The sequence below is a fragment of the Chelonoidis abingdonii genome, chromosome 2 (genome assembly GCF_003597395.2).
Source record: "Chelonoidis abingdonii isolate Lonesome George chromosome 2, CheloAbing_2.0, whole genome shotgun sequence".
NCBI lineage: Eukaryota > Metazoa > Chordata > Testudines > Testudinidae > Chelonoidis > Chelonoidis abingdonii.
This window is the reverse complement of record NC_133770.1, coordinates 116,982,066-117,003,390: the sequence shown is the minus strand read 5'-3', so window position 1 is coordinate 117,003,390 and position 21,325 is coordinate 116,982,066. Positions and strand designations below refer to the sequence as shown.

The following is a 21,325-nucleotide window of genomic DNA, read 5'->3' as shown; positions in this document are numbered from 1 at the left end:
CCCCAGGGAAGGTTGGGGAGATCAGAGTGTCCCAAAACACTATATTTTTGGGTGGTGGCAGTGCTATCAGATCTAAGCTGGTAATTAAGCTTAGAGGATTCATGCTAGTATCTCATTTTCTGAACTCTAAGGTTCAGATCTGGGAAGGAATACTATGACAGCTTCAGGCTTCGTAGCTTTGCAAAGGTATGAATCTTAATTTATGCCATGCAAGTTCTGTCCAGCACAGAGCCAGAGGGTAGATTCTCAGCTGATATAAACTTTCACAGCAGGAAAAGAGAGCTGCTTCCATACTTAAAATTATTTCCCTCTGTCCTTTTGTTATGTATCACAAATTGTCCCTGAAGAGGAAAAATAAAATATTTTTTTTGCAATGTGACCTCCTGAATTTTACAGGAAAGAAATGGTAAAATGGTCAGAAAATAAAAAAGGAAGGAAAACACCTAAATAATGTATAGTGTTCAGGAAACATACTGCAGAAATCTAAGGATCTTACTGCGGGAGTTTAGATTTAGTGTGATCTGGACAACTGCTGTAAAAGCAGTGCTGTTCTGAGTGACCAGTTAGAGTTTTAAGGTAGAAGAGCTCATAAATCACAAAATCTATGAATCCATCATGTGTGGTGGTGGAATGCTGGGAATCACTGCTTTCTAATGATATAACATTTATCTGTCATGATCATTTGAGAAAATGGACCTTAAAGTTTCTGATCCTTCGTTTGAGTACTACTTATTTTTGGAACAGTTCCAGATCCCAGACCTCACATCACTGTTACCTCCTCCATTCCACCTACAGTTTTCATGAGAAGTGTAGGACTTTATCCATGACTCACTCTTTAATGCAGCTATCTTAGCAGTTGTTACCAAAGAAATTTAAAAAATTAGCAACCTGTCTCCTGCTACTCTTTCTGCTTGCTGCTGTTCACTTAATAAGCAACCTCAGTGGAGCATGGCATTTCTTTCTGGAACTAGGATAAAAATAAAAATTGAGTTGTGTAGCTAACCATTAGCTAACATAACATTAAATAAAAAAGCACATAAACAAGACTGTCTATAATTCACCATAATGCTCACTCCCCCTACCCCACCAACCAAATTACTGAGTGTTAAAGCTGATTGTGCCATTATTGCTTTAATAAGCATATGAAAACTTACTCCTTCTAATAGTTACACTAATTGGTGTGTATAAGTTCCATAGAATAACATTGGAACAAACATATTTAAGAATGAGGCTCTTAATTATGTATATATGCATTTTCCTGTTCTGCCCATCGTTATACATACAACTTCCAATCACTTAAATGAGAATTGCATGTAAATAAGTGCTGCAGAACCAAATCCTAAATGAAGAATAAATCTAAAGTTTTTGAGAGAGTTTAGGCAATGAGGAAATAAAATAATGACAGCAATAAAATTGTCAATAATTGCATCTATTAACTAGATTGGAATTCAGATTTCCAAAACAAAGGAAGAGAGAAATTTCTATCAATCCAATGTAATAAAAAAGAAAACAATTTGGACATGAATTAATAAACCAAGGATACCTTGCTGAAATGAAAATGATTGTTTTTCTTCTTTTGGGAGTTTTGAAGCATTTCTTTTCAATTGTTGAAACTACAAAAGGCTTAATTGGTACTGATGAAATTAATTTGCATAAATGTAATTGATTTTTAGTATTCTATGTAAAACAGTTATCTAAAGCGTATTTTTATTTCCTTTCAGGTCTGTAAACAGCCACTACTGCAGAAAAGTCATAGGTGGAATGGTTTGGAACCCAACTTTGAGGAGATCGTTATCGGTTGAACATCTGGAGACCAAAAGCCTGCCTTCTCGGTCTCCTCCTGTTACCCCTACTTGGTAAACAAAGTTTCAGCCTTACAAAAAATAAAGGCAAATTGCTCAATTTCATTGTACATTTACAAAACAGGCCATAGTATATAATTTAATATAGTCTGTATATATTTTTTTTAAAAGTCTGTTATTTTAAAACAAGTAATCAACCAAGGAAGGTGATCATTATATCATATTTCAGGGAAAAATAGATCAGTTCATTTCTTTGTCAAAGTACATTTGATTTACAGGTTTGGATTTATTTGCTGCACTTTGTACATTGTATGGTCACAAGATTTTCAGAAATACTTAATGATCATTAATATCATTCTGGAGTGTATTAACAGCAGTGTTGTATGTAAAATGCAAGAGGTAATCATCCTCCTCTGTTCTGCACTGGTGAGGCCTCAGATGGAGTACTGTGTCTAATTCTGGGTGCTACACTTTAGGAAAGATATGGACAGCTTGAGAGAGTCCAGAGGAGAGCAGCAAAAATGAAAAAAAAAGTTTTAGAAAATTTTATGTCTGTGGAAAAACTAAAAAACTGGGCATGTTTAGTTTTGAGAAAAGAAGACTGAAGGGGTGACATAACAGTCTTAAAATATGTCATGGGGTTGTTTCTAAAACGGAAAATTAATCAATCCTTCTCCATGTCCTATGAAGGTAGAAGTAGTAGCAGTGGGCTTAATCTGCAGGAAGAGAGATTTCGGGTAGATATTATGAAAAACTTTCTAACTATTAGGATAGTTCAGCACTTGAATATGCCTCCAAGGGAGGTCGTGAAATCCCCATTATTGTAGGTTCTGAAGAAGAGATTAGACAAACACCTGTCATGGATGGTCCAGCTTTACTTTGTCCTGTCTCAGCACGGGGTGCTAGACTTAATGACATCTCAAGGTCCCTTCCAGCCCTATACATCTGTCATTTCAACCAATTTTTCTGTCACTGAAGTCAAACTTACTGTGTCCTGTAATTTAGATCTCAGGGCAAACATTGCAATAGAATGGAATTAGTCACTTTTGAAAGAGCTTTACGAAGGATTCTGTCTCAACCAACTTGTGTTCATGTGTTTCCTGTAAGGAGGAGTCCTAGACTACGTCATGAGATTCGTAAACCACGACACTCATCTGTGGACAACCTTACAAATGAGATTGCCTATATTACAGAAACAGAGGATGTTTTTTATACGTATAAGGGTTCTCCAACATCAAAGGACAGTGATTCAGAGTTCTCCCAGAACCGCAGTCCACGGAGGAGGTAAGGATCTCTGTAAACAGCAAGTCAATTGTTTTGACTTCAGATCTTACACATCTTTAATAGAGCAACAATATTACACTGAATTAAACTAATTTTGTATTTAAGTCTCTCAGAATTAAAGATTATGCAAAAAATGGGGACACCATAATATTTCATATACAAAGCAACAGGTATTTCAAAATATAGCTAAAATGAGTGTTCTCAGTAACTTGGAAAATTGGAGAAGATAATAAACTTACCAGTCATTGCCTGCCTTAGGCACTGGCCAGACAAAAGATCTATAAAAATACATTTTCTAACTTGAAATGCAGTTTCTTTCTCTGTGATGCTAAGTAAGATGGCTTCTGGTGAGCAGGATTACTCCTGATCATATGCGCCATGTCACTTGGAGCATTGAGGCTTCCAATCTTAAATGCAGTATATTCTCGGTTTTAAAACACAGGGCAAGATTTTCTTTGCCAACAAAGTTTGAGCCTAACCCTTGTCAGGTTTTGTGAGTGATTGTTGACCTCAAACCCAGGCCCACAGATTTCCCAGGCAGTGCTGAGCCTGTGGCCACCACCCAGCAGTTCGCCTGAACCAGAAGAGAAGAGGGCTTGTGAAGCTCTACCTCACAAATTCTACTCATGAAGCTCCTGATTGGGGGAGATGTCCAGTCCGACCCATTGGCTGTGACACAGTACTTAAACCAGAAAGAGGCACAGGAAGTTGTCTAAATAATTAAATGAATCTCTAACTGGCTGCTGCTATGGATCCTGCTAACTTGCCTGATTCCTGAGCCCTGTCTGTCTGTTCCTGCCCTCCTAATCCCAGACCCGCCCTGTCTTGTCCTGGTACTTGCTTTCCTGCCTGACCCCCAATCCCTGCTTCTACACTGTACTCTGATGCTGACTCCAGATTCAACCTCTAGCTTGGCTTCTGGTACTGGCTCTGGCTCTCGGCTTGACTCTGATTTTAGTTCCTGACTCTAACTATTAGGTTTGACTGCCCTTCCCCCTGTCCCTACAGGTTCACAGATAAAATTTAGACTGGAACCAAAGTGGACATGCAGTGCTTTTGCTGTTCTTAGTGCCCTGTTTCCCACAGTTTTCAAAACTGAGCCCCATTCAGGAAAATGACACCAGTATTCTCCCTCATAACTTGGCAATATGATAGTAAAGGTCTGCACATCTTAATTTATATATCTCTTGAGTCATGTTGGGTGTTCACCGTATACTTTGAGATTCTCTTAATAGAAGGTGTTAAAAAACACATATCACTGTAATTATCATATACAGGTTTTCTTTAAGTCAGCCAAATCAGGTAGTTCTAGTTATAAACCCTGGGATTTACATATGCTGTCTCTCTTTTTGAAGATGGCAGAATTTTTACCATAAGATCACAAAAATGATTACCTGTAAAATAGGAAAAAACACAAAATTTAAGATGTTACTTGCTTAGAATATATGACCATATACATTTGACTAAGAACACTGCCTGCTTGCCAATCTCACTCACAAAAGTGGGACTGAATACCAGCAAATTAAGTTGAATATTGGCTGTGCATGCAATAAGCATCATAGTACATACAAATATGCAATATCACTTTTTTTGTGTAAATAATCATAAATAGGAAGCCTTGTCCTCCCACAGTAAAAGTGTAAAAAAGAAGTGACAGACAAATTATGCCCTTTCAGCAGTCTTTCATATCTAAGTTCCTTTAAAAAGAGTTTCTGAGAACATTTAGTAATTCAGGAAATTTTCATATGAAATCATGATTTTAACCTGAGCAATATATATCTAGTGTCTTTTGATTTTTGTTTTTACGTTAATATGCAGGTGTGGTCATGCTACTAATATTAATTGCATGTCTTCAAATAAAGATACACTGACTTTAAAGTTATGCTTTCTGTCCACTGCACATCACAACAGTAATTGGTTTTTGGCCTTTTTTAATTGTAGAGGTTGGGAAGTGATTAGCAACTGAGTAAAAGGGATTATGGAGAAGGGATAAGATAGTTAATGGGAGCAGAGGTGGCAGTACCTGAGCTGACAGAGGGAAGATGGAGAGTGGAAGGAGAAGTGATGGAGGAGAACTGGGCAAGTGCAGCAGAAGACTGACAGTAGATTAATACATGGTGGGAAGTAGCTGCTCTCTGACAGAAGCATACAGTGGCCAGCAGGATGGGTTATGTCTTGATAAGTCTCTTCTCCGTTTTGCCTGTTGCTGTTTTTGTCTGCTCATTTTACTTTTTTTACTCCAGTATTGTCTCTTTCCTTTCTGTTTACTTCTTTTGTACTGGCTGGTTGTCTTGATAAATGCTATGAGAACAATTTATTTTTGTGGTATTTCTCACACACTGAGAACAGAGTTGCAAGTTTCACTGAGAATACCACAGTTTTTTTTTAAATATGACTTTTACTGATGAATGGAGCAGAACACCAAATTGAGGTTGTATCCTAGCAATTTTGTTTTGATTCTGATAAACATGCAGGGTAAGAACATCACCATTAGTTCACAAAATCAGATGTGTATAAGTTTATACACATCTCCAGCATTTCCTGGGTGTCGTACAGATATATTTAAACTATGGTCCCAGGAGGTCCAACTGAGAGTGCAGATTCTTCGATTTGAACAGAATTATACCATGTGTACATAGGAGTGAAAACAATGAGCTATTAATACAGAGAATGAATATGTCTGATAGCTTTTGTGAAATGAATGGTCATGGATTTTTTTTCCCGTCTGTTAACATTTGAGGTGGATAGTATAGTAACTATAAGGATCCTATTTCTCCATAATTAAGATTGTAACCAGTTTATTGTAGCTCACTACCCTCCCATAAACTCTGACATCCCAGCCTCTCCCCCCACCACCTGCTCCCCCACACACACAAAGGTATCAAACCTCTGGCAAAATTAGGGAAAGTTTGAGGCTGCTGAACATAGGGAAGAGGAAGATCCTTTCGTGCTATCTCTTTCCCCATCTAGAAATACAAAAAAATAACAACTTTGAACATAGTTTTGGTCTGAACATTGCCAGATTTTCTCTGAAAGCAACATAGAATGTTTCTGTAAGGTTTGGAGGAAATTCATCTTATAGTTTGAGTTTCATATAATATAGAAAATAAATTTAGCTGATTTATAAAATAAACCCTGATTTAGGGTTGCCAAGTGTCCGGATTTCGACCAGAACGCCCAGTTGAAAAGGGACCCTGGCGGCACTGGTCAGCACCACTCACCAGGCAATTAAAAGTCTGGCTGGTGGTGCAGAGGGGCTAACGCAGGCTCTACACAGCTCTCAGAAGCAATGGCATGTCCCCCCTCTGGCTCCTACACATAGGGACAGCCAGGGGTCTCTGCACACTGCCCCTTTCCCAGCACCGGTTCCGCAGCTCCCAGTGGCCAGGAACCACAGTCAATGGAAGATACGGAGGCTGCGCCTGCGGATGGGGCAGTGCACAGAGCTGCCTGGCCACACCTCCACATAGGAGCCGGGGGGAGGGACATGCCGCTGCTTGAGATAAGCTCCGCCCAGAGCCTGTACTCCTGACCCCCAACCCCCTGTCCCAGCCTTGATCCTCCTCCTGCCCCCGAACCCCTTGATTCCAGCCTGGAGCCCCATACTGTGCCCGAAACTCCTCATACCCAGCCTTGCCCCAGCTCTGATCCATACCCCACCCTCCGAACCCCTTGATCCCAGCACAGAGCCCCCTCCTGCACCCTAAACCCGTCATCCCTGGAGCCCTCACCTTCCCTAGGCCCCAACCCCCTGCCCTGATCCATCCCCCACCCTCTGAACCCTTTGGTCCCAGCCCAGAGCACCCTCGTACACCCAAAATTCCTCATCCCCAGCCCCATCCCGGAGCCCTCACCCACCCACACACACCCCAACCCTCTGCCTCAGCCCATAGCCCCCTCCTGCACCCCAAATCCCTCATCCTCAGCCCTCCAACCCCCTGTCCCAGCTTGGAGCCCACACCCCTAGTCCAGAGCTCGTACTCCTTCCAACACCCTAACCCCCTGCCTCAGCCTGGAGCCCCCTCCTGCATCTCAAACCCTTTATTCCTAGCCCCACCACAGCCAGAGCCCTCACACCCTCCCTCATCCCAATCCACTGCCTCAGCCTGGAGCCCCACTCCTCATTTCTAGCCCCACCCTGCACCCCAACCCTTTGAGCCAGCCTGGTGAAAATGAGCAACTGATTGAGATGGGGAGAGCAAGCGACAGAGGGAGAGGGAATGGAATGAGCAGAGGCAGGGCCTTAGAGAAGAGGTGGGGCCTCGAAGGAGGGGAAGGGCAAGGGTGTTCGGTTTTCTGCAAGTAGAATTTGGCAACCGTACTTAATTTGAAAATTTGACTTTTGCCCGATATTTTCTCTCTAATTCAAAACAAACCTGTTACTGTCCTTTTAAATTACCATGTAGTTAGATCTCCTTGAAAATTTGAGTGCCAGTTCTGTTTGTTTAAATAAAAATGTTATAACTAATACAAATAATTAATTACGTTTATATAGAACTGTTTTGAAACCTACTCTCTTGATGCTTCTGTGTATATTTTGGTATTAAATGGCAGATATTGTGTGCATGTGTGTGAGCAAACAAATTGCCCTCTTAATGGTTATGAGTTTTAAAGTTCATAGTGTTAGGGTGTCAGCTAAGTCTTTCGTTTTGCTCCATTTCTAATCTTTGGTCTGCTGGTGTGTGGCTTATTGTGGCGGACCTCTTCAGGGTAAGGTTTATTTTGATCCCTTTGTAACAACAGAAAGAAAAGAGAGAGAAAAAGTACTCTCCATGCTTTCACACGTGAAGATGAATTGACAGGTAATATGTTCTGATAATATTGAAACAGATAGTCTTGTGAGAATTTTCAGATTGAGGTGTAAAAATAGCCATTTTTTCGATAGATGTTCATTACCAAGTCTGGTAAATTATTTGAAATTTCAATCTGAAAAATGACAAGATTCTTGATGATTGAGGTTGATGGGGGTGGGGAAATAAATCTGATGAAGAATATATTAAACATAAATATTAAATTTAAAAAATAAATGTATTAAATTAAGAATATATAAAATGACAGCCCTTGTTTCCAACAAATTGTTTCAGCAACTAAAGTGAAGATACTGAACTGATATTTTCTCAAGTATTTTATTTGACCCTATACAAATTACATAGAGGGATGGCATATTGATTGTAGCTGGTCCATTTTTCCTGAGAGAGTCTTCCAAATACCAGTTTAAAGTTGCTAACTAATAGCCATTATTAGCTTAACAAGCATCACTCATTCATTTTTATTGTATAATCTGAACTCTTCATCTATTTATTTAAAAAAAACTTTATTTGCAAAAGAAACATTGAAAGATGTAAAGCAGAGTTAATCAAACACAACACACTTCCACTAGTTACTATTCTGCCTTTAAGTGCCTCATTTTAAATGATGAAAGTGATAAAATACTCAGTTTAATTGATATTACAAGAACATTTTTAATTTTTCTGTATTTTCATTTATAATTTAGCAAAAAATTAGAGCATGTAGATAAAGCCCTTAGCACCTTTGACTCATTTAAATATACAATCATAAAACCCTTTGTCACACCATAACGAACTGACTAATCCATTTGAGCATTGCTGTTTTTTATAAAGTTAAGATGGTATCATTTAAAGGTTACAAAGTAGCAGTTTTGAAATCCCCTGTCTTTTATTTCTCCCTTGAGCATTTAGAAAGGAGAAGAGAGAGTACTGACTTCCTTTTACTTATACACTGCCAGCGTGTATCTCATCCTGATCTAGAGAAGCCATCATTAGAAATGAGGGAGTAGAGGGCTCTGTGTTCCATTCAGTCCTCAACTTTTCTTCTGAGGCTGCCAAAACGTGTGCCAATTGATGCAAGCCATGATAATGGGGGGTTTTAATATGGAAACATTTGTTGATGTGGAAAGAGAGGGACCATTGCTATCAAACTCTGGCAGATGATGACGTCTTTTCATTGTTGGATTCTTCACTTTGCCTAAACTTTACACTCTGTGTTCCAGTCACTGAGTTAAAGTTCTGCTGCTCGCTTTTTGCAAACTGTGAATTAAGTAGGACGTTTGCACCAGTTTAGTTATAACTTGAACCAAGGAACTCGCATCAACTGCTTATTTGAGTATGCTTCATCCTTCATTAAATGTATTTCTACTTCTGTTATGCACTCCTTAATTTCTCTCTCTCTGTATATAGCTGTTATGTGTGTCTAAATTGGTATGAACTGGCTTATTCATTGGAATTATAGTGCAGCATTTGACATGCAGTGTGCTCATTCATCTGACACATTTCTCCTTTCACCATGTATTTGATCACTTCCCTGCTTAAACTTCTGAAAAAAAAGTTCTACATTAGTCCCAGACCACTAGCCTACAACTTGTGAAACCAGTATGACTCGGCTGTTTAGGAGTTTGTGGGAGTTATTTTGAGAGGGTAGTGCTGGGGGAATTTAAACTTAGAATGGAAACTATGTTGCAACATAAACTAGATTGGCTTGCAGTGCTTTATTATTATTAAGATAAGTGATGTCCTCATTACCACTAAGTAAAAAGACTTTATTAGCTGTTAAAAGAAAACAGTTTGAACTAAAAATGTATGTGTTAGAGATATTATTGGGTTATGTTCTATGTTGCTTAAGAAGGGAACAGTTGTTCTGTAAAATTCTGTTCCTGACCAGATCACATCATCCACTCCATCATGCTGGCCAAAGCACAAGAGCCTCTGAAAAATATCAGAGCCATAACATGTGAAATGTATCTATGCCCCCCTCCATGTGAGAGCGAGCCAGTGAAGAACAGCTATGCCCACTGCTAATGGAAATTGTTAATGCCTTCTGCAGAGAAACATGCGTGGCAAACTCCTTTGAAAACACAGTAGTCCACCCAGTCTTCAACCATTTGATCTGATGACCTCTTCAACTACCATCCCATCTCAAACTTTCCATTCCTTGGCAAAATAATTGAGAAAGTGGTAACCACCAAGCTCCAGCAATATGTGACATCAGCAGACATCCTGGATGCTTTTCAATTAGGGTTAAGACTAGGCACAGCACACAAAATAGCTCTAGTGGTACTAAAAGGCTACCCTTTTTATGACCATAGACACAAACAAGATTTCCATGCTCATGCTACTGGACCTATCTGAAAATTTTGACATAGGTTAATAGTATCTTGTGGTCTGCTATGTACTGACATAGAAGGAATAGATGGCATAGTACTAAAAGTGGCTTCAGTTGTTTCTCAACAGGAGAATTCTGAGAGTAGTCATGGATTTAACTGCTGCTGCTCTCCCACAGGGATCCATGCTATCCTCCCTTCCCTTCAGTATATACAGTGAGGGAGAGAGTGAGATGCCCTGGGAACAGCTGCCAACAATATGCAGATGACACTCAACTACATTCACAACTGCTGCAACCACTGCTAAGATGCCAGAATGTCTGTGAGGACAAAGAGCAACTTGCTCAAGCTGAACCCAGGCAAAACCAAAGTAGTAATGGCTTGAAGGGGCAAAAGCTTTTAAGATCTAGACTAGGCACTGTTCCCACCTTCCATTGAGGGGATACAGCCCCATTTTTCAAAATAGTGGAAAGCTTCAGAGTCCTGTGTGTCTCCTCACTAAACCTGGGTGATCAGGTGGCCTCAGTGTCTTGAAAGTGCCTTTCAATTCTAGCTTCCCAGAAAAAATGTTCCCCTTCCTCTCATGGTACATCTATACTACCCACTGGATCAGTGGGTAGTGTTCAATGTATCGGGAATCGATTTATTGTGTCTCATCTAGACGTGATAAATTGATCCCCAAATCGATACCTGTACTCCACCTCAGCAGGAGGAGTAAGCAGAGTCGACAGGGGAGCTGCGGTGGTTGACTTGCCTCCGTGAGGATGGCCAGGTAAGTTGAACTAAGATACTTTGACTTCAGCTATGAAGCTGAAGTTATGTATCTTACTTCGAAACCCCACCACCACCACCAGGCCTAAGACAAGAACCCAGCCACAGACTTGTTATCTGCAGAGTGGATTAGTGTACTTCACTGTAACTAAAGCTGAATGTGAAGACAGTTATCAGAGGGGTAGCTGTGTTAGTCTGGATCTGTAAAAAGCAGCAGAGAGTCCTGTGACACCTTAAAGACCTAACAGATGTATTGGAGCATAAGCTTTCATGGATGAATACCCATTTCGTCAGATGCATCGCTTTTGTGAAGACAATGTGCAGACTCCAACTAATACAAAATGTGGCTACCTGTCTCCTCCATGTCCTAGTCTGTTGTGAACGTACCAGGTCCATAAATTCCTCCGCTTGCTCCCAGTTGGTTATGAGTGCCTGGATAAAGTCTCAGTCTTCATCTTCAAAGCAGTTGAGCTCCAGCTCCACTGAGTGTGTAAAGTGCCAAGATAGTTGTGCTTCTCTGAAGCAAAGGTAGGTAAAGCCAAAACACACAGCCTAGTTTCTTCTTTACCACAGAGTGGCTCTTTGGGATCTTAATGATGAATATTAGATTTTTATGAACTTACTTCTGATTGCAAGTGCATGAGCTCAGAATGGTTCCAAGCCTTATTATTTTCTTCATAATTCGTTTTCCCTCTTGCTGTGTTTAATGGTTTAAGGAAATCTGTTCCATTTGACTTTTTTTTCTCAAATGTGATACAGTTGATTTAGAAATACTTAATGCCTTGATTTAATTAGATACAAAATAGCCCGTATTTTCTGTAATATGATGGTTTCCAACTTCTCTGCATGAAATTCAGAATAGGTGGATACCATCATACCAGTATCTGTGCAAAATGTTTTATGTGGAAGAGATCAGTTATATTTCTAAAAGAGTTAGTATTGGGGGTGAAGGCTGAAAGTATTATTCATTGTTTGATTTTTATAGAACTGTATTTTCTCTGAAATATAAAGTTGATGATTTCAATGAAGTGTTTTGTGCTTTCAAATTGTATCTGAGGTGTATGAGGCATTAATTTGTACATTTATATAGAGGGGGAGAGAGAGAAATGCAAGTAGCCTAGAAGCTGTGTTGCAGATAGCAATTCTTTCTTGGACTAGAACACATGTAAAATATTATTTGGGTTACCCATTTTGTGTGTGAGAAAAAAAAATTACTCTACTCCAGCGTTAAGATTTTATAAATGAAGATTTTTCTTCAAGGAAAAGAAAGGCTTGCATGTGTTCAGGCTAGAGCCCCTCAGGCATAAACACGTGGAAGTGGAAATTCTCCTGAACCTCTCTTCTGCTTCATCCCAATGATCTTGAGGAGGTTTGTACAATATTTTAGAACACATTTAAAGAATACAAAAGAACTTATAAATTGTTTAGTAAATTTTGTTTTTATGAATAGCTTTTAAATAAAATTGACTTTCACCTAGTTTGGACTTTGTTCAAAAAGGGTCTTCCACTGAAATCTTCCAGTCTCCCTAGAATATTTCCTCTTCTCTTGTCCCATAGATGTCTGAAGAGAGCAAAAACACTAGCTTTTTGATAGAACTTTCACTTTTTTGCATCCTTAAAGTTTGCATCTGAACTTATTCATATTGATGCAATATCCTTTCAAATGGATACAGTGAAACTGAAATAAAGCATATTAGCAGGATATTTCTTCTAACCCAATTAAAAGTGAAATGATTAGTTTAAAGTTAAATAATCTTAATTTGACCTGAAATTAGTAACCCATGTAGAAAAATGAGGTGGTTTATACCACGCTGAGAGTGGGTGGGGCAAATTGTGTCTCGTCTGTCTGACAAATACTGAACTAGTATGGTGTGAATTTAGCTCCCTTCTTTTAAGGGATGACATTTCATGCCGATCACAATCTCAGCAAAGGCAGGAAAGATGAATGCCCTAAAATATATTTCCAAAGTAAGAGTCAGCTACATGTCCACGTTTCAATATTTTCTTTAATCGTAATATCGCTTTCCTCACACTACCCAGGAATTCTGCTAACCTGATACTAGAAAATTATTTTCTTAAAACAAATTCCATGTAAATATTTAGAAACTTCTTATTCACTTTTATTAATGAAATCTGTGAGATACTGATGTAATCTAATATGTAATTATTACATTATTATGGAACAATACCTCAGTACATATTCATGGAAATAACTCTGATTTTTTGGTAATGGAACGTCAGATTTTTTTTTTAATTTAAATAATAGAGAAAAATAAGAGCAGGAACAGATTAGTACTAAGGGTGTAATTTTAGCTTTGGTGGCCTGAATCTTCATGTTTAAGACATTAAAAGTAAAGTTCTAACTATTGTGGCTCACCCACTCAATCTAAATATGCAAAAAATTAGAATCAACTGCCTAGAAAATAATAAATGAAACTAGTATTTAAACAGGATTGAGTTTATTTACTTTCTCTTCAGTGAAATTCCCATGTAAAAATAACATTTCTGAGGATTCTGGTGGCAGCTGTCTTGCCAAAAAATGACAGTTTGAGAAATGGATTTCACAAATTGTCATTTTTTGGCAAGACAGCTTCCACCAGAATCCTCAGAAATGTCATTATTTATTTACTTTATTTATTTTTTATTTAAGTGCATCTTTTCTTCAGGAGTTCAAGACTGCAAAGGTGTGCAGAGTGTGAGGTTCTTTCAAGATGAGAATCTGATAAATCACGCTTCTAATAGGATACATTAGAATCCCAAAATATTATCTCTGTAGGAAAAACTGGTTTAATAAAAAGCTGCATGCGTAATACAAACAGGCTACCTGGCACCAACCCGTCTTGACCATCTGCAATCCTGATAGGTTGTATCATGAACTGGGAAAGCTTACTCTCTGAGGACAATATTTCCCCTTTCAGTACTACAAATGAAAACTACCACCAGTCATTTATTGGGGAGGAAAAATACAGTGGAATTCCTTCCACACTGTTAACCCCTAGTGCTACACTCATTGTTCTGAGTTTTTCAAATTAGGCTGCATTTTTTTATGCTTCAATTCAGAGAACCGTAATATTTCATGGGCCTATTAGGCCTGTCTAATTCCCAGACTTGACTGAGGCCATGCCTAGGGTACATGACTGCCTCATTGCCTCATATCTGTCCAAGTCTCCATGTGAAGCCAGACTGATGCAATATTCGCAGTAAAGGTGGTGGTACCTCAGTTCCTAATCTTTGTGGGTTTGGGAGCACCAATCTTCTCCTCCCACTACCCACACATATGTCATCATTAATGGTATCTCCATTTGATGGAAAATCCTCACTCATATAGCCAGGACCAGTGTCCCAGGTTGTAATCATATGAAAAACTGAAAACATACCAGTTATACCTTGTGCCCGTGCCATTGCTTCAGAGTCTAAAGGCACCTGTGTCTTACCACCAGCATAATTCTTTTGAAGTCCAAAGGTGCTTGCACCTCCTCAGTAGCTAGGAATACTTGCACCTCTCTGAACCTGACATGCAACAAACAACCCACTATGTACAAAATGACAATTGTATCATCTGTGTCATCCTTCCCCTAGAGGGAAAAAAAGCAAGCAGAGATTTTGCAGCAGGGGAGAGTGGATCAAAAGAGGGGTGCCTCCACCAGCTGCTGTTACCTTATGGATAGAAATCTGTTGCCTAGCCAAACCCAGTGCTTAAAAAATAAGCAGCTGGTTTAATAGACAGCCAGTGTAAAACAAACAAAAAGGAAGTACTTCTTCACACAATGCAGTCAACCTGCAGAACTTCTTTCCAGAGAATGTTGTGAAGGCCTAAAAAGAACTTGATAAGTTCATTGAGGATAGGTCCATTAATGGCTATTATCCAGGATGGTCAGGGATGCAACCCCATGCTCTTGAGTGTCCGTAGCTTCTGTTTTCCAGAAGGTGGAGTGGATGTTGGGATAGATCACTCAATTTTCTGTTCTGTTCATTCCCTCCAAAGTACCTGACATTGGCCACTGTCAGAAGACAGGATACTGGGTTAGATGGACCATTGGTCTGACCCAATATGGCCGTTTTCAGATTTCTTCTGTAAAAAGGATCTAGGAGTTAACCAATAGCTATCCTCCTAACAGATGAGGGCCGTCATTGGCTACCGACTGCCGTGCCCTATCCAGGGGAGTGACTCTGGCCCCCTGCCACAATATGAGCTGGGTATGAAAGGTCAGTTCTCTAACACACATGATAAAGAAAATTCCTTTACTAGGCTAGCTCATCATTTTCAAGTCAGGCTCTTGAACTTAAAGGATAATGTGTATTTTAAGGTTACTGATAATTTTCCCAAGTTTCAATCAGTCTGTTAACTGATAGCATCTTATATCCACTGCTATAAACTTTAAAACCTCATTCAAGGACTTGATCATGTGAGAAGGTGAGGCAGGACGTTATAGATATGCTTCTTTTTTTTTTTTTTTGGCATCTTTACATGCACAAGCCGTCCTCTTATTCTTTCCTATGGAGTTGTCAAACGAGTTCTCTCTCTTTGGCATAATACTTCAGCTGTTAGTTTGGATTCTAGCTTTTAGTGTTATGATTATTATGGTTCTTTTTTCCCCGATGTGTTGCTTAACTGTTTGTTTCTTCATTGTGTGACAAAGTTCCTCCTCTACCTTGGTGGGTCCTGCGCTTATTGGCGGAGTTGTTCACCTCAGTGATCTTCCCCTCTTGTGGAACCCACAGTCTGGGTCAGCTCCTCCTGTGTCTGATCAGGAGTTGGGAGGTTTGGGGGGAACCCGGGCCCACCCTCTACTCCGGGTTCCAGCCCAGGGCCCTGTGGATCGCAGCTGTCTATAGTGCCTCCTGTAACAGCTGCATGACAGCTACAACTCCCTGGGCTACTTCCCCATGGCCTCCTCCAAACACCTTCTTTATCCTCACCACAGGACCTTCCTCCTGGTGTCTGATAATGCTTGTCCTCCTCAATCCTCCAGCAGTATACTCTCTCACTCTCAGCTCCTTGCCTTCTTGCTCCCAGCTCCTCACACACGCTCCTTCTCCTCTGGCTCCTCCCTGCCTGACTGGAGTGAGCTCCTTTTTAAACCCAGGTGCCCTGATTAGCCTGCCTTGATTGGCTGCAGGTGTTCTAATTAAAGTAGCTATCTCTACTGCCTTCTAGAAAGATCTTAATTGGCTCCAGGTGCCTTGATTAACCTGGAGCAACTGCCATTTGGTTACCAGGGTACTAGGGATTTGTTTAGCCTGGGGCTAACATACCTGTTTCTCAGTACTTTACTGTAGCCATCTGGCCTTGCCCTATCACAATTGTAAGTTTATTGGTTTTTGTTAGTACTATACCATAGATGTGCATGTTGCTTTAGGCAAAGAAGTTCCTTTAATAAAATTCAGAAAAGTAATTACACCATATCTTCCTAACTTTCAAAGGTTGTAAAATGTGGTGAAATGCCTTCAGTTTGCAAAACACAATGTATTATTAAAAGGAAGATTTTCTATTGTTTTCCTAATTAATTCTTTTTTTAGAAACTGTATTGTTTAAGATCCTAAAGTGGTCTTACAAACATGTCTATCTTTCCTGCTTCTGTTCCCCATTTACCAATCCTTTTTTCCTGAATTAATAATAGAAGCCAACATGACTTCCTGTTTACTTGTAACAGTTCATTAGTGTGATCTCTCAATAAGGATGTAGAGATCATTACAACTATAGCTGTAGCTACAGAACAGCCATGGGAGGTTACACTGTTCATCATATACCAAAATGGTAGCAAATGATGTGGTTAGTTTCTTAGCAATGCACTGCTAATCTTTGGAGGACATTTCCCCACTTGAATTTTAGCAATTTTAAGGTATTATAACTGACTTTGTCTTGTGGGGTTAAATAAGTTATTAGGGTCCTTTGAGAATGTCTGTCTCAAAATGCCACTTAATGTGAAAGGTTGTGTATTTTATACTGTGCTTTTTAAATAAAGATTTTGATTTTTTGAGCAGTCTCTAACACAGAGGTGGGCAAACTTTTTGGGCCGAGGGCCACATATGGGTGGGGAAATTGTATGCAGGGCCAGGGCATGGGGTTGGGGTGTGTGAGGGAGTGTGAGGTTTGGGAGGGGGTGTGGTGTGCAGGAAGGAGCTCAGGGCAAGGGATTGGAGCAGAGGAGGGATGCAAGATGTATGAGGGGGCTCAGGGAAAGGGGTTGGGATGTACAGGGGTGCAGGGTGCAGCAGGGGGCTCAGGGCAGGGGTTTGGGGTGCAAGAGAGGTGCAGGGTGTATGAGGGGGCTCAGGGCAGGGAGATGGATGCAGGAGGGGTGCGAGGTGCAATCAGGGAGCTTATGGCAGGGAGTTGGAGGGCGCGGTACAGGAGGGGTTTGGGCTCCAGCCTGGCGGCGCTTACCTAAAGTGGCTCTGGGGTGGCAGCAGCACGCACCAGGACCAGAGCAGGCCCCCTGCATGCCTGCCCTGTCCCCGGCCCGCGCCACTCCCAGAAGCGCTGCGGCCCCTGGGGAAGAGGGGGCAGAGGACTCTGTGTGCTCTGCCCTTGCTGCACCTCCAGGTACCCCCTGAAACTCCAACTGGCTGCGGTTCCCTGTTCCCATCCAATGGGAGCTGTGGGGGGCAGTGCCTGGAGGCAAGGGCAACGCTCAGGGGCCATAAGGATGTGGTGCTGCGGCACTGCGGGCTGGATCCAAAGCCCTGAGAGGCCATAGTTTGCCCACCCCTGCTCTACAAATAAATACAAATAAATACAAAGAATTATTATGTAATGATTACAAGATAAAAGGGTCTAAATTCCCTCTCATATTTAACTTGTAGCTGAGAACTGCTCTTGACATGGCCACAAAAACAGCATGTTTCTTAATCAATCATACATTGAATTGGCTTTAAAAATTTAATGTTTAAAACCATAGTTGAAGTAGCAACATTTGTTAACGTTTAGTCTTGTGCTTGAAAAAAATGCCGAATGCTCTACTTCATCCCACCTGCAAGGTATATTGTGAAACAGAGGTTTACTATTTGTAAGTAGGAATTACAAAAAACTTCTTTGATCCAATCGTTTACTGAAGCTGTAAAAAAAATAAATAATAATAGGAGATATCCTAGAGCTGGAAGGGACCTTGAAAGGTCATTGAGTCCAGCCCCCTGCCTTCACTAGCAGGACCAAGTACTGATTTTTGCCCCAGATCCCTAAGTGGCCCCCTCAAGGATTAAACTTACAACCCTGGGTTTAGCAAGCCAATGCTCAAACCACTGAGCTATCCCTCCCCCCATATCCATAGCCACAGCATAACATTCTTCTTGTTTTTAGAGACTTTACTGTGACCCTTAACATTTTATGAAGGTTGACTTAGTTGTTTTTTTTTAATTTAGTTTTGGTGAATATGGGAAATAGGAGCAAAAATCTGCTTATAGGCAAATTCTCATACCTTTTTTCTTTTACTAATATCTGTGAAAATTGGACACAGTCTACATCCTGGTTCCTGTGTATGGGCATAAGTTCTTGATCATGCTGTGCTGTGGCATTCCTGGCCCTCTTTTCTGTCCATTTCTAAAGTGAACAGTGTATAGCTGAAGTGAGTTGCTGCTGCTTTCTGCAGAGAATTGAATGTTATAAATGAAGTATGGTACTATAAGTCAGTGTTATGAAAATGAATGGATTTTTTCATGGTTTTTATTATCTGTATATTTCTTGTGCTAACTAAAGGTAAAGAGTGATTGGTTTTTAGGAACCCTCATGAAATTTGCATGTCTGTTTGCTTTCACTCTCAGGGATGTCTGAGATCATCTGTAAACCCAGAGCACAGTTTGGAGCTCTGGGAAAGGGTATGTGTAGGGTATTGGGGAAGCTGAGGGGGGTCAGCATCAATGCCGGGGTCTTGATGCAGCTGGGCCCACAAGATCTCATTTCTGTAAAGCACTAACAGAGAGAGAATCTGTGCCTAGGAAGTATGCCAGAGAGGCCAAGACAAAAGAGAGTGCTGTAACCTGCACAGAAAGCTTAAGAGCACATGGGCCAAGGATAGTGGGAGACACATGCAGCGCCTGGTTGAGTGTCCCATAGAGGAAACTTTCCAAAGGAGTCTGACAATTTTTATTAAATTATATTATAAATATGAATTGTTTAAGGTAAGTTATAACACAAACTTACAAAATCAGAAAAATTCAAAGTTAAGGCTGACTCTATCCTTTTTTAGCTTTCTTTTAACTAACAATAGCAATTAAAGTGTAGTTTTTCTCATTGCACCCGTTATGAAGTAATGGACACAGCCTCCTGCAATAACTATTCATGAATTTAAAACAACACCAATGCAGTTCCTATTTTCTGGTCAGATTTTAACAGCTCTCTCATGGTGTCAGATATTTAGTAGACTATGAGGTTTCCCCATCATCTAACATGATAAGCAGTAAAAACTGCAGTTTCTGGGGGATGGGAGGTTTTTATTGGTAGTATTTTAATTATTTTCAAGTGCAAAATGTGCTAAATGTTTCACAAAAACAAATAAAGACTGGCCCTGTCCCAAAGAATTTTGGGCCCTGATCTGAAAAGCTGAAGTCAGTGGGGCTCTGAACAGATGCAGCTTCTCTGAGCAGGTTGATGTTTGCAAGAATTGGCTCCTAATGATGGACACCTAATGAGCAAATAATGAACAAAAGCAGACAAGGGGGAAAGGACAGCAAGGCTTACAGTAGCAATGCAGTATTTCATAATTATTCAGTAAAGGCATGTACACATCTTGATAGTCCTTTAAGCTCTTTTGTATGTTTACTCTTCATTACTTTTTAGTTTTGAGCGGTGCACTTACTAAAGTACAGTTAACTATTTATCTTAAACTTTTCAAAATTGCAAAATAATATTATGATGTCTTTATCCTAGCTGAAGGTCTAGAATATCCGGAAGTCCTTCCAGATCTCCCATCTTCTTGCCACCCATCTCTGATTTAAGGCCTGATTTGCAGACATTCAGAGGCATTGTGCTTACTATCAGGAGGAATGCATGTGATTTCAATGTGACTACTTTAGGTTCGGTGGCATCTGCAGGGCAAGGCCCTTAGTGATCTGCTTCTGTGAGGACAGTGAAAATACACTCTCTCTTAAAAGCTAAGGAAGTTCAAGCTTTACTCAAAGCAATACTTTCTTATTACTGCTTCTTTAAATGGAACATTCCAGACCAAATTCTGCCATTTTGCTTTTAAACGACTTTAGTTATATGTCCATAAAGTTTTAGTTTTGTTAATTATAGGTCAATGACTGTAATATTGGTAAATAATTTTTATAACAGATGTCCTTTAAAAGAAAACCTCTTTTAGAGCTATTAGCTGAAAGATTCATTCTGTTCCTTTTGGGTAAATAAATAAGCATGATTTGGATTTTTTAAATACATAAACTCTGAACATAATTTTTTCCCTTTAAACTGTAGTTGAGTGGATCAAAGATTCTTAATTAAAATATTGTGTAGCTTCATATTAAACGCAGAATTTAATTACATTGAGTATCATGTTAAATTCAAAATGTAACATATTTAAAGGGTTTTTTAGAAATGTGCATAAAACCAGGGGTCATACATAAATTGTGTAGCTGTTGTTCATTGTGATGTTTTCATAAACAAGGTGTAGTTAGAACAGTTTCCAAGCTTTCATCAGTTCAGTCAAGACATTTTTAATCCATATTTTTCTTAGATGATGATTAATGGTCTTATTAAGTAATACTAAATGGGGAGGGAAATTATGATTGAGAATATTTATATTTAACCAAATTTATTACATTTGGTAGTATGTTGAGAAGTAATTCAAAATAAAACTTGACTATATCAGTGCTTGTTTGGAAAAACAAAAAAGCATACACCCTTATAAAGCAATACGTATTCCTAATTAAAGTATATTCAGAGACTGGTATTCAGTGTATGGAGAACTACTAAGTGACTGTACCATAGATTCCTGTGTAATATGGGGCTTCAGAACTCCATCTGGGGTGATACTTCATTTTTGGAGCAGAGTTGGACTGCTGCTGCACTTCAGAAAGAAAAGGATGTATATCAGGCTTTCTGTCAGTAAAATAATAATTTGGTATTTTAAAAACAAGTGTATCACAACATAAATTTATTACAGCAGGTGACTACACTGACCTTCAATAAGAACTAGGGCTGTCAATTAATGGCAGTTAACTCACGCGATTAACTCAAAAAAAGGAATTGTGATTAAAAAAATTAATCAGGATTAATCACACTGTTAATCACACTGTTATACAGTAGAATACCAATTTAAATTTATTTAATAGTTTTGGATGTTTTTCTACATTTTCAAATATGTTGATTTCAATTACAACACAGAATACAAAATGGACAGTACTCACTGTCCATAAA

The 21,325-nt window shown here is 39.6% G+C and overlaps 1 protein-coding gene across 2 annotated transcripts in view; it reads left to right on the top strand.

Annotated features, from left to right (window-relative positions):
• Positions 1–21,325, top strand: part of PTPN3 (protein tyrosine phosphatase non-receptor type 3) — a 220,112-nt gene that overhangs the window by 93,569 nt on the left and 105,218 nt on the right. For both annotated transcript variants that reach the window (XM_032764588.2, XM_075062630.1), the window contains 2 exons: positions 1,722–1,856; positions 2,910–3,086. In XM_032764588.2, coding sequence (XP_032620479.1) covers positions 1,722–1,856; positions 2,910–3,086 — 312 coding nt within the window. The remainder of the gene's footprint in view (positions 1–1,721; positions 1,857–2,909; positions 3,087–21,325) is intronic.